General features: G+C 40.0%; 1 protein-coding gene across 1 annotated transcript in view; it reads right to left on the bottom strand.

Annotated features, from left to right (window-relative positions):
• Positions 1-14,301, bottom strand: part of KIF24 (kinesin family member 24) — a 42,008-nt gene that overhangs the window by 23,486 nt on the left and 4,221 nt on the right. The window contains exons 2-4 of the mRNA XM_084628571.1: positions 8,483-9,121; positions 3,019-3,208; positions 1,155-1,252 (exon numbers count right to left, since the gene is read on the bottom strand). Of these exons, the coding sequence (XP_084484697.1) occupies positions 1,155-1,252; positions 3,019-3,208; positions 8,483-9,108 (914 nt within the window). The 5' untranslated portion in view covers positions 9,109-9,121. The remainder of the gene's footprint in view (positions 1-1,154; positions 1,253-3,018; positions 3,209-8,482; positions 9,122-14,301) is intronic.

Raw genomic sequence — 14,301 nt, 5'->3', positions numbered from 1 at the left:
AAAGGACTGATTGTGAACTGAAGGAGAGCAGGTCTGCATGATTATGAAAGCAAGGAGTAGGGTGTCCATGAAGCCACTTCCATATTAACATATGGTCCACGCAATGAAAAAAGCTTAACAACCCTAGCACTACACTTTGCATGTTGAAGTTTGCTTACCTCAGTTTACTCTCAATTGCTGTATCTTTGTCTATGGGTGTATCACTTTAACCTTACATGAACAAAGTCCATAAAATGCAAACTAATTCTCAGAGACTACACAGCAAGTTATCCTCCCCTCTTAGATCTCCCTCCCCTCTTCGCAAGGGCCTGATTCATGTAAATCCAACAATGAGAACACTGGTGATAGAATTTCTGGCCCAGCTGATGACACTTGGAGCTTCTTGATAACAGAAAGCTTCATCTTGTTAATTTTCCAGTATAGACATGTAATTCCTTTCCATCAAGAGGTCAAAATGAAATTATGACCTATTCAAGCTTGCTGTTCTCTGTACTCAAATACAATTATACATGCAAAACCACCCTGAATTTTCCATTAACCAGAAGGTATATTATAAGTCTCTCTCTAAATAGAAATAAGTAAATAAAATAAAGATAAACCAAAGCTTTATTGATAAAGTTTATAATTCCTTTATACTACTATGAACTATATAAGTACATTTCAAAGTGCTTTACAAACATTCTCACAACAGTCCCATGAAGGTGTTTTATTTCTCTTTCACAGATGGGTAAACTGAGCAACTGAGTTCTGAGAGACTTACTCTAAATCACAAGAAAGTCTGTCAGAGCAGAGAATTAGGATCCTGGAATCCTGACACCGAATCTCTCATTCTAACTAGACCAAACTGCCTCCCTAGTAATCCTGGGCGTCTGAGTGTGCACTCCTTCTGCAGACAAATCTCCCACTGAATACAAGGGGAGTTTTGCCTGAATAAGGACTGCAAGGTCAGGCCCTTTGTTTGTCAAAATTGTATACACAGACATTTTTCTATATTTTATGTACACACACACACACACACACAACCTTAAACAGGGTAAGTGGAAAAGGTGAAATTAATGTTTTTTTAGAGAAAACTTAAGTTACACACCAAAGTCATACATGAAAAATGAAAACTAAAAGGATAAAAGGAATAAATGTAAGCAATGACTCCCTACCCGTTAAAAATGTGCTGAATGAGGGGGTGAGCAGTCTTCATATACACATCCTGATTGGTACATGCCTCCCCAAAGACTTCATCAAAATAAAAAACATGCTGAAAAATAAATATGATTTTTACACTAAAGGAAATTTCTCTCAGTTCTCCTTTACCCCATAATGTGTAGCACATGCTATGGACCTGATCCACCGCTAACTAAAGTCAACAGAAGTTTTTTCATTGACTTCAGGAGGCTTTGGAGCTGGTCCTAAGTGACCAAGTAAAACTCACTTTTTAGCAGCATCAAGCCACAACCCACCAAAAAATAGAATATGGAAGTAGAAAATTAAGAGAAGATTCTGTTCCCTGCCCCACCCCCCCATCATCTTCAAGCATAATGTACAGCAGCCAAGAAACAAAAGCATGAGTGTAACTTAAAAACAAAATTAATCTATTTATGAAATGAACCAATCCACAGCAACACAGTATGGTTATATAGTACAGGTCATAGATCCATTGTGATCTACATTAGCTATTCCACACACTTAAAATGTGTGCTGGAAAGGATCAAACCATTTGCATGCAAAGCTGGATTTTACTATCTGAGAAGTAGAACTCCTGCACATAGGACCTGATCCAAAGCCCACTGAAGTCCATGAAAAGATATTTTTGATTTCAGTGGACTTTGGATCAGCCCCTTATAGATTTTAAATTTTGCTTATTGGGGTTGCTCTCACTTCAGTGAGGGCCCCAGTGGGACGGCATCTGTAACATTATACTTCAGTACAGTACAAACAAAACAGTGCTGGGTAATCTCAAATAGAAGAGTTGCAGAACTGAGGACTACATGAATTATGCATAGATGATCCATACTAACATACATGCAAATCTAAATCAGTTTCAGTAAGGCTACGGTGTATTTCTGCTTGCACGACCAGTGATTTATAGCAAGATTTGTTTTGACAGTATTGCCAGAATATAATTTAGTTGGGGAGATTTATTTTAGCATTTAGATGCCAAGGTGATAGGCATTTATATAGCACCTAAGATAGCTAGCTACCTGGAGACTGAGGGAGTGGAATTACAGCATGTATCTGACTGTGAAAGGCGTTATATGAATGGTGCCTGAGAGAGTTAGCAAATTTAATTTTACTACCCTGAACAGTTGCCAGTCCTCGGATTATAAAAATAACATACACTAGGGTCAGTATAGCTTGCTGCTCTCTAGAAATCAGTTCTGTTCCTGGTGCTGTCAGTCAGAATGAGAATTTGAACTATGTCAGCAGAAGGTACCCAGGATTTAGAAACAAAGACCAAATGAGAACTGCTCTTTGAAAAGCATTTGGCTCTGGAGTGAGGGAAAACTAGGAAAGAATCAGAGGACGTGTGTGACTCATTAAAATAGAGATACTGCACTGAAATCCTGTGGAAAGTGGCTATAAGGAACTCAGCAGGCAACTGCATTCTAACCCCGCTTTTGGTAGAGGGTCTTCTTTTGGCATCCAGGCCTCAGAAAAAGGATGTTAATTTTTTGACAAGCAAGGTAGACAGGGAGCAAATGCTAGTTTTTAGAGAAAAAAAGGTGTTCATTGGGAATTAAAATTCTGGGCTCGCTTCTCCTCTCACACACTGGTGTAAATCAGGAGTAGTTCCAATGGATTTACATGGGGTAAGTGAGAGAAGAACCCAAACTTCTGTGTTTAATGTGAAAAAGAAAGAAAGGTCTTTTTTTTATTTCCATTATTGAAATCCCAAGCCTGTTTTCATCTCTCACTTGATTGTTAATGCATTACACTGTCGCTCCACCACTCAGGCAGCTAGCACACTACTCCTACTCATTATAAATGGAAAGGGGTTTTAAGAGCAAAAGGAGCTCATATTACCTGCAGAATATACTGGGTAAGATCAACTGCCTCCTTCTTCTCATGGAGAAGAAGAGTTTCTTTATCTTCCACTGTGATGATATTAACTTCCCCCCGCCGCTCCTCTCTCAGGCCCAGCGGGCGTTTTCTGACACACACTCGGATTTTGTCAGTCTCTGTCCACGGCATCTCCTTCTCAGAGGTACTAGATCTAGAACACAGGATCACAAATTTGTGTTTAAAAAAAGAGGATGCTAGACAATTCAAAATATCCATGGACTTGGCCATAAACTCAATTGTTAACTGTTACTGTTTAGCGAAGCTAGCTTGGTTTCTCTCATTTTGAAAGATCTCCAAGAATTAGATATTATAAATGTGAAAGCGTCTATTGTGTCTCTTAAAAGTGGGGATGCAATTCTTTTGGGTACTTTTGTTAAAGTGACAGCACTGATTTTTTTAATATCTATTTTCCTTGTAATTCTGAGCCTATTGCTGACCCCGCATAACTTCGGGTGTCCACAAACTGATGATCCAAAATAACGTAAGATCCAATTTTCTGGAGACTTTTCTGACCAGGAATTTCTTTGGACTTTTTCATAAGAAGATTGCCCTGCCCCAGGAGATGACATATTATTTGCCTCTCATAATGGACCCAGCTCTCTTAACAGCTTTCTCCACACAGCTTTCATTAATATCGGTGTCTCTTTGTCCTTCTTGAACACTTTCATTAAGAAACCTGTGGCTCTTGCAGTCTCTTCTCCTGGCCTGAATCCTGTTCTTCTAATCATTCCTTTTCATTTTGGGTAGAGGCTTATACCTTCCAACTATCCCCTTCACTGTAGAATACCACAAGATTCTTCCTTTAGTACTCTTTCTTGTCTCACTGCCAGTTTCAACTGTGGACACAACTTTTGTGTGGTTGGCATCCAGCATTATATATCTTTCAACATACCCATTAATCCTTCTCTTTTCCATCTGTCTGTGTCTCTACTCTGTCAGCTTCTGACTACACCATAACTTCCTATTACTCAGTGCTTCAGAGACTGAAATCTGATTAGTTGGTAAGAAGCCCATTCTCCCACATCTCGAATATCTGTCACACTCCATAATTAAGATATAACCTATGTTCCAAGGCCAGAAATCTCAGTCAAACTTGATTCTCAGTGATCTTTTCCTCCCACATTTCCCTTGGCTGTAAATCTGCCCATTATCAACCCTATGGTGTTGTTAGAATTTATACCTCTTTGACCCTTAAATTCCTATCACATAATAATTAGTTGTAGTAGGACAGTAGCACCCACAATGTGCAAGGTGCTGTATAAAGCAATCATGAGACATTGTCTATAACCTGAAAAACTCAACCTAAGAAGAACTAAGAAGGAGAGGGGGTACAGGTTCACTTCTGTTGCCTGCCAAGTCTACTTCAACTCTCTTCCTGCCTCCCTCAGAGACATTCAGTCATTTCTTCTCTAGCTGATTAACCCACTTTATAAATCACCTTGAAATACAATGTATGGAAGATGCTGTCATTAAAATAAAACATGTCATTTCCAATTTTCCATTTTTCAAGCACTCTTCAGCCAAATGAAAAATGATTTTCCACCTGGCTCTGCATCTGAATTAGTCAGTAACTATCATTTTAATCAAACCGTTGCCTTACTTGAAATTAAAATTTCTGTCCTGATGTCCAAAAGCTCTTTCAAAATCTTTTAATGCACAACTTTAAAGCAAACATGCACTAGACTTCTATTATATTAAAAACAATATAACAAGGGTATTTGTACCAGCTCTTCCACTTTTATTGGGACTGCAGGCTTATGATTTCAATGCTGCTGTATTGCCAGTTTTGATTCATCTAAAAGTACAGTGCTCAGAAATAAATGTTAACAGCTGTTCTCTCAAGGGGAAAAGAGGTTTCCATTCCAATATAGGGCCTGATCCTATAGCTCTTAGTCAAACATGTATTCCCATCAATTTTCCGCAATAGAACTTCTCACATGAATAAGGATTACAGTCCCTATATTTGAATGGAAACCTCTTCACCCTTGAGAGAACATTACAGTTGAGATCATCTGACATGCTTGAGATAAAAGTCCCCTCCTGATACAGGGGGTCCCCTGGTATATGTCAGGGTTGCGTTCCTGAAAAGGGCAATGGATGCTGAAACGATGGATACTGGGGAATTTTTCCCTGTAAGAAATAATGGCCTGCCCCACCTCTTCCCACCCACCCTCTTCCTGCCCAGTTCCGCCCCTTTCTCCGAGTGTGCCCTGTCCCTGCTCCCCCCCCCTTCCTCCCAGCACCTCCTGAACGCCAGGGGAAACATCGAAAGAACAGCTATGCAAAAGGTGAAGTGATGGATATGTGGATCGGGACCAGAGTGAATCGGAACACGTTCCCCTATTGATGAGTGATGGATATGCGAAATGACAGATAAGGGGGAGACGTATACCAGGAACCCCCTGCATAAGCAGGATAATGCTAGGGGCCAGACGTTCTCAGTGAAGGGTCACTAGTTCTGGAATTTACTTCCCAGCTCAATTTATCAGAGCCTGGATTTGGTGACTTTCAGGACACAATGAAGGAGTTACCTCTTCTTCCAGGCTTTTCCTGGGCATTGAGGAAGCAGGGAGAATTAGTGAGGGACTGATGAAAAGGAATGCTTGAAGCCTTAATGGAGACCTTATTGATGTTAGAGAAGGGATTTTTAGAAGTTCTGTCTTGTTGAGACACACATTTTATTACATATACTTTGTACTGGATCAAAGTATCTGTTTTAATTCCATGTACTGCACTCGGCATTTAAGACAGATTTATAGGAAACCTAAACAAATAATGATTCTGTTCTCAGGTGGCATAGAGATATATTTTATATTATTTTCAAAAGAAGAGAGGCAATTGGGAGCCTGGCAGAGGCAATAAGGGCAGAAGAAATTTACAAGTGACTCTGTCTGCTAACATTAACATCAAATCATTTGCTATGACAAGTGAAAAACATTTTAAAACATGTTAACAAGAGCTATTTATGTTTCTGTATGCTTAGTTTTATGACATCATTCTACAGTGTTCTTGACAGCTGAGAATGTAGTTATATTTGCCTTCACTTCCAAGGCCCTTCGATACCTAGCCCCATCCAACCAATTCTCTCATTCACTATTGAAATGTAAACTCCCACTTCTGACTGGCCCAAGATGCCAGTCTCCATTACCCATTATTAGATTTTCAAACAAGTACCTTTATGCTTTCTCCAGTGATGTCCCTCACCTTTAGGAGGAGTTCCCCATAAATATCCACAAAGTCCCACCTCATTATCCACCTTCACTCCCTCCTTAAAACTCTCTAACAATTTAAGCTGCTGGTGTGCTGAGAACACTGCCTGCCATGCTGACCTATACTGTCTCATTGTTTCCTTGGACTCCTCTATCTATATCCATCTGTTGTCTCTTGTCTTAGACTATAAGCTCTTTGGGGCGGGGACTGTCTTTTTGTTCTGTGTTTGTAGAACACCTAATACATTGTGGTCCTGATCCTTGACTAGGGCTTCTAAATATTACAGTAATACGAAAGGCAATAATAATAAATATTACTTAATTTTATCATAAACCCATTTATAAGTAGGAAAAATAGATTTAAATATGATGTGGATTAAAAATTCTCCATGCCAAAGTATGTTTCACATCATTTTCCAGCAGTACAGCTGTAAAACTAGCTTTTGACAGCAACTCAGTCTTGGGCAGTTTACAAACATCATGTCATTGTAGAATTTGCCAAGCCTATAAAAGTATTTTCAGAAACATTCTGTAGAATGTAGTGATTTTGGTTCTGATTTGGATTTGTGTGCGTGGAAATATTCCAAGCAAAATAAGATAAAATGCTAACAGGTTTTCAGATGTATTTCCAGTAAAGTGCAATGCTCTTTGGGAAACACAGAGGCATTATATGCACTAAATTTTCACCTCTAGAGACTCTCTGGTTCAAATTTTGATTTAGTTCACAAATGAAAATGACTTTGTTGGTTTCCTCTAGTCTTATCTATGCATATCATAAAATACCCAAGACTTAAGAAATGCCCTATATTGGAACAGCATGGAGGTGGTCAGTACCTCAGTACGGGAGTTCCATGACTGGATTAACTTGGAAGTGCTGCAGCTCAGCAAGGAAGTTCATCAGCTGGTCTCCATGCCGGTGACGTTTATACAGTATTTGCCTGTACTCTGCCTAGTCTAAGCCAATACTATTAGTTCTTAATTTTCATAAACATTAAATTTATCCAGATTCTTTTTTAAAGTGATACCTCGGGAGTTCCCTTAATAAAAAACTATATCCATTGTAATATGTCACTTTTACTGGGGAAAACTTGTGACACAGTTTGCTTTCAGCTTGGAGTGCAATATTTTGTGAAAAAACAGTTTTAATTATGCAAGATGGCTACACTGAAAAATATGAGAAACTGACCAGAACAAAAGCAAAACAAAAGCATAAGCACTGCAAGATACTAAAGCTTATTCTTAGCCAATTCTAGTAAATAGCAGCTGGTGAATTCAACTGAATTTTTTTTTTACTAGTGTTGGAAAGTCCCAAGTGCTAGTTAATGTTTCCCTCCCACACAGGATTTTCCATCACCCTTGCAGAAGTTATGCATTGTTTGATTCTAGTTATACATAAAGTTCATTTAGAGTCTATGAAGAAGGATCTTCCTTTTTAAGCTTCTAAAGGAGTGATTAACTGTGCCAGTTAACTCCAAACATAGTGACTGATATAGACCGACTGGCTAAGCAGTAGTTCTGCAGAAAAGGACCTGGGGATTATAGTGGACGAGAAGCTGGATATGAATCAGCAGTGTGCCCTTGTTGCCAGAAAGGCCAATGGCATATTGGGCTGTATTAGCAGGAGCATTGCCAGCAGATCGAGGGAAGTGATTATTCCCCTCTATTCGGCACTGGCGAGACCACATCTGGAGTACTGCATCCAGTTTTGATCCCCCCACTACAGAAGGGATGTGGACAAATTGGAGAGAGTCAAGCGGAGGGCAATGAAAATGATTAGGGGGCTAGGGCACATGACTTACGAGGAGAGGCTGAGGGAACTGGGCTTATTTAGTCTGCAGAAGAGGAGAGTAAGGGAGGATTTGATAGCAGCCTTCAACTACCTGAAGGGGGGTTCCAAAGAGGATGCAGCTAGGCTGTTCTCAGTGGTGGCAGATGACAGAACAAGAAGCAATGGTCTCAAGTTGCAGTCTAGGTTGGATATTAGGAAACACTATTTCACTAGGAGGGTGGTGAAGCACTGGAATGGGTTCCCTAGGGAGGTGGTGGAATCTCCATCCTTAGCGGTTTTTAAGGCCCGGCTTGACAAAGCCTTGGCTGGGATGATTTAGTTGGTGTTGGTCCTGCTTTGAGCAGGGGACTGGACTAGATGACCTCCTGAGGTCTCTTCCAACCCTAATATTCTATGAGTCTATGAAATAAAAATTAATGGTTATTACCTGATACAAGAATGAGGTAGTCCATAATTATACCCAGAAATATGAGTTACTCTTTGTATGATCGGAGCTTCAGAATCCCCCAACAGAGGGACAATGTTATTTGATGAATATATTGTAGGACAGTCCAGTTCATTTTGTGTGCATGTTCCAGGAACAGTCAGAATGTCTCTTCTGGTTATTTTATTGTCCGCTGAGTCTCCTGGTAGAACATGTCCTAACATTTTCACCAAACTTTCCTTCTCTTTGTTAGCATAGAAATCAGAGAAACTCTGCAATTCAAGTTCACAGTCTTTAACTGTTCCACCCTTTTTCTCAAAGAGGGACTCAAAATGTAGTTGTCTACGAGGACCTGACCTGGTCACCTGAGGTTGGACGTAGAGGTCACATGGTTGAAAATCGTGCTTGGTCGTTTCTGCGCCTTCCTCTTCTTCCTGCATAATCTTGATAATTCTAATGAGTTGAAAGAGGCGCTTGCGATCATTCATGTTATGGACCCCTAGTTTGGCATAATCTTTCATGGCAATCTTGGCTAGTTCATCTATCTTCTGAAGGCCCAGGGCAACAAACTGAGGATAATATTTTTCAAGTTCTGCCTCACAAAGGCATTCGTACAGATATGATGCCATCTTCAATTAAGCTCTATTAGAAATCACACAAATGAAACGTTAGATCCATACATAGCTGACAAAGGTAACAAAGAAAAAACATAGCATTTCCCCAGCTATCTATAGATGTTATTATCTACAACTAGGATAGGCACAAGTTAAAATCCAGGCTGCCATAGATTGGACTGTCTAACATTATGAAATGTAGTAACTGGAAAAAATATACCAAATAAAGGGCAAGCAAATTATTTCTATACATACAGAAACGTACAATAAAATACCATACAGAGATATACACATATCTTCAGTCACTTACTGCTGCAGACTCCCTGCACTTGTGATGTCTACTCAATGAATGCCACAGGCTACTGAAACACAGTCCACCAGCTACAGAATGTAACATGCCTAATTTTAGATGCTCAACTTAATGTCCAGGCATGTGGTCCTACTGATACCCATGATTAATTAACAAAAGTATAAGAAATGGATAAAGACAGATTCAAAGATCAAGCCTAAAAGACTAAGCATTATTATATGTATTATATATAGAATACACACACTACAGCATAGACATAGTTACATGCTTTCTTTTTTAAGTTTAGATTTCCTGTGTATTCTGTGTACCATTTGCATTTTCTCAGCTGTATTTGACAGGAACTTATTATTGATAAACTGAAATGTATTGTAGAGTCTCCAAATCTGTACAAAATTATTGGAACTCCATACTCAGGTTTTCTGGAAATATTCAAAAAATATCCGGCATCGTAGTTAAATATGTGAAAATTACTCTCAGTTCTCAAACCTTTGCCTTCCTACCATGATGTATTTTGCAAATGTTTATTTCCAGCATGATTAACATCTGCAAAAATTCTTACTTGTTTTATAAGACAAACAAATGCTAACACTATCTATATCCTTTGCTTACTGAATATAGGAAAATATCTTTCTAGATGTTTGGACAGAACCTAAAAACAGGGGCCTCAGTCCTGACTGGAGACTTTTAACTGTTAACATCATCCTACAAATAAGAAATTGTGTGTTACTAAAAGCCTTCCCCCCCAGTAATGCTGGTTACATTCATTTCCACAGTAATATATTGTTTAAGAAAATTAATTTGCTGGAAAAAAAACCCAAATCTTCACCTGCTATCATTAAAATCAATGGCAAACTAAGTCTGTCTAGTAAAAATATACCTTCTGTCTAATAATATGCTGACTGAATAGGATATTACAGAAATTTAAAAGCTGCATTAGACTTAGGAGCAGGGGTCTGATTTATAAAGACGGCTCAACCAGAATAAAATTACCAGTGGTTGAGCAATAAAACTTAAGAAGTTTGAAGGCAAAACCACTGTTAAATGGGGAGTCCTAATCAATATTTCTGTGGGATATTCCAAGTAAAGATAGAGCTGCTGCTGAGATTATTAGTTCCTCAGAAAAAAAATAGAATAGAGAATTAAAAGAGAAAGGTGTGAGGAATCCAACAGCTCAAGTAGTCTAGCCACCATATACAGTATGGGTGGAATGTTCAAAAGCACTCAGCATTCCGCTAACTCTACTATTTTGGAAGTTAATGGGAGAAAAGTTAAGCCATCATTATCCCAGCCTATATGTTCAAACAGTAACTCTAGTTAGGATCTCACTCACTAATACAGATGACCTTGTCTGTGTGATGAAAAGAGTAAATGGAACACAAGGCTGGCAAACTAATTTCAGATGCCGAGAATCATAGACATTCAAAATGGAAAAGATCTGTTAGATTCCATGTTTTCCATTTCCCATTGGCCAGTGCAGGATTATGCTATAGATTATATTTACCATCTTTAATTATATATAATATTAAACACAAACACATAAACAACAGCACAAAAGCCAGTTACAATATTTACTCCCATATAACTGAACTGGGTTCAGTTTTGTGAAGAGTGGAAGAAGAAGGGAAAACAGGCAGACTTGCCTGGGTACAGAAGTTATGAGTTTTTTTAAAAAAATTCCAAGATTCTGTAAGAAATTAAGTTTTTATATATATTCCACGATGAAGTGTACAAAGAGTTGAATGGCTTCTTCCCCACAAAAGGATAATTTAATTTATGTAATATTTTTTTAGGCTTCAAGAAGAGTACAATTTTGATTTTCAAAAAAAAAAAATTCAATTCTTCAAGAAAATTGCTTTCTTGTTTCATTTCTTGAGGGGGGGCTAGTCCAATAATTAACATGTTTTCTAGAAACAGTACATTGTTAACTCCAGTGCCATCTGCTGGTGAAGGAGACTTCCCTGATTTTTCTATCATGAATAACCATCAGTCTTCTGAGTTTTCCTCAGGATGCAAGTACTTTCATTTTGTACACCTCCGGCAATGATGTTCTCTCAAGCAAAAATCTAAAACAACATACTTCATTACAATATTTTAATATCAAAGCCTGATCTTGCTCCCATTGAAGTAAATGGCACAACTCCCACTGGTTTCACTGGGAACAGGATCAAGCCCCAAACCTAGGATCTGTTAAAATACTCGACTATGAAATACATTTGGAAAAAGGGGAGCTGTTTCTGTGCAAGTAGAGTTTTCTATCAAAACATATTTATAAGGTCAAGCCACATCAGGTGTAGGGAGCAATTTGTCACTCAATTTGTTTTAGATTTCTGTTCTTCATAGAAACACTGGACATTTTGCAGCTCTTTACAATTCAAAGTGGTTGTCATTCACATCTTTAGATGGCACAAAGATTCAGCTTTATTTTGTAATGCTCACACTCTTCTCATGCAAAGTGACACAGTTGCTTTGACAAAAGACACTGAAGCAGGCCTGTCATATAAAAAACGAAATACATTGAGTCCGTTACCCACAGCACTCTAGTTATTAGTATACATGCAACCTGACAGAGGGATAGTTATTGACTCATCTAAGTCTCAGATTTGAAACACCCAAGATCTCTGGCTTAGAGACAGTTCAGCCCATTATCTTACATGAAAGGTAAACTGAGTTCCATACAATTTATTTATATATTTTGCGGTCTTTCAGACAAGATCTTAAAAAATGACGGCCTGTCTGCTGTGCATGGACATTAAAAATGCCATGGCATTTTGGTATAAGAGGGGCTTGCTGGAATGTCCTCAGCCAAAGTGGCAAAGAGTCCTGTGCCAAAGTGTTACACACACAGAGTGCAGTGCTGTGTGCCAAATAACCATTTGACTCCATTTCAGTACTAATATATGTAAGTTGAAAAGCATTATGAGAATATAAATCAATATCATCATAACCTATATCCAAAACTTAGTGTAAACTGCTACATGTTTTCTTATACTATGAACTTATCTTCTGACAATCCTGTGCCTGTTATACTTCCTGGAACAGATGGCTAATATACATATAAGCAAAACAATAGATAAATAGTGATGTAACACAGTACTTTAGTTTTACATCACGGTGGCATCAGAACCATAGAATCACACCGTGAATGGTTTGTCATCAGAAAAGAATTCCAGTGCGTGGTATTAGATTTTTGCTTTTCTAAAAAAAAAAAGACATACAGATAGAGAAAAGCTGGGCAACGGAAGTGGACGCCAATGGAAACTTTGTTTTCTGAAGCCAGGGAATTTGCTAGACAATCTACCTCTTGCCACAAAATTGTGATCTAGGATCAGAGCCATAACTTTAGTAAATTAGCTCTCATAGACCTTTTCCCCCACAGCTCTCACAGTACTTTACAAACCAGAGTATCTTTATCCCCATTTCAGACATGGGGAAATGGAGACACAAAGTGGTGACAACCTTAAAAATGTGAACCAATGCAATGATGCCTTTCAAATCAACAGGTGTAAGGCAGTGGGATGTTAACTCTAAAGCTTAATGTATGCAGTGTTGTTCTAGCCATGTTGGTCCCAGGATATTAGAAAGACAAGGTGGGTGAGGTAAGCTTGAAAATTGTCTCCCTCACCAACAGAAATTGGTCAAATAAAAGATATTACATCACCCACCTTGTCTCTCTAAATCTTAATGACAGTTTAATTGTTAATGTTTTACTCATGGTGATTTTAGTTGATGTCAGACAAGGTTAACTAATAGTTGGCGATCTATGTCTTACAACATATGAGTACCTTGTTTGCCTATGTATTTGCATGGTGCCTAGCACTGCAGTATCCCTGGCTTTTTAAACTACTTTTTAAAAACAAGTTCATGAAAGAGAGGAACTGGGAAACAGAACAGGCAAGTCTTATGCATGCTACCTCTACAGCTCTCAGTTCTACCAACACATCTCACTTGTCATCTGCAACAATACTGCTCCAGCCCTGAACCTCTCCTGAGCACAGACTGCCAATCATGCCAAAGTTCTTGGTGGTTTTATGAAGTATATAAATAGGGGACTAGAATGAGACCAGTCTAGCCAGACAGTTCTGCATTGGCCTAGGGTGCAAGGGTGGAGATAAACTACATGACCTCGTAGATCTCACTCCAGCTTCAGCTTCTTTGAACTCCAAACTGAGTTTCAGCTGTAGCCCAAGGCTGAATATGAACTCAGGACTCTAAAGGTGAAAGGCTAGTGCAGTGGTCCCCAAGCTGTGGGATATGCCTAGGGGGGCACAGAGGAATGTTCAAGAGGGTATGTGGCAGGGCCTGGCCCAGCCCCCACAACAGTGGGGAGTGAGCGGCCATGCTTCCAGCCTCACTCTGCCCCCAGACCAGCTCCGCCTCTGATCCCATTCAGCCCCCAGTCCTGCTCCACCTCCAAGCCCAGCTCCTCCTTCACGCCAGATACGTCCCCAGCTCCACTCCTCCCCCAGCTCCACTCTCAGACCAGCTCGGCCTCTACCCCCAGCTCCACTCCTCCCCCAGCTCCACTCTACCCCCAGCTCCACTCTCAGACCAGCTCCACTCCTCCCCCAGCTCCACTCTCAGACCAGCTCGGCCTCTACCCCCAGCTCCACTCCTCCCCCAGCTCCACTCCTCCCCCCTGCTCCACTCCTCCCCTAGCTCCACTCTACCCCCAGCTCCACTCCTCCCCCCAGCTCCACTCTCAGACCAGCTCGGCCTCTACCCCCAGCTCCACTCCTCCCCCTGCTCCACTCCTCCCCCAGCTCCACTCCTCCCCCAGCTCCACTCCTCCCCTAGCTCCACTCTACCCCCAGCTCCACTCTACCCCCAGCTCCACTCCTCCCCCTGCTCCACTCTCAGACCAGCTCGGCCTCTACCCCCAGCTCCACTCCTCCCCCCAG

This window comes from Lepidochelys olivacea, assembly GCF_965140295.1.
Source record: "Lepidochelys olivacea isolate rLepOli2 genome assembly, chromosome: 5".
NCBI lineage: Eukaryota > Metazoa > Chordata > Testudines > Cheloniidae > Lepidochelys > Lepidochelys olivacea.
The sequence above is the reverse complement of the archived record's forward strand: the minus strand, read 5'-3'. Positions and strand labels throughout refer to the sequence as shown.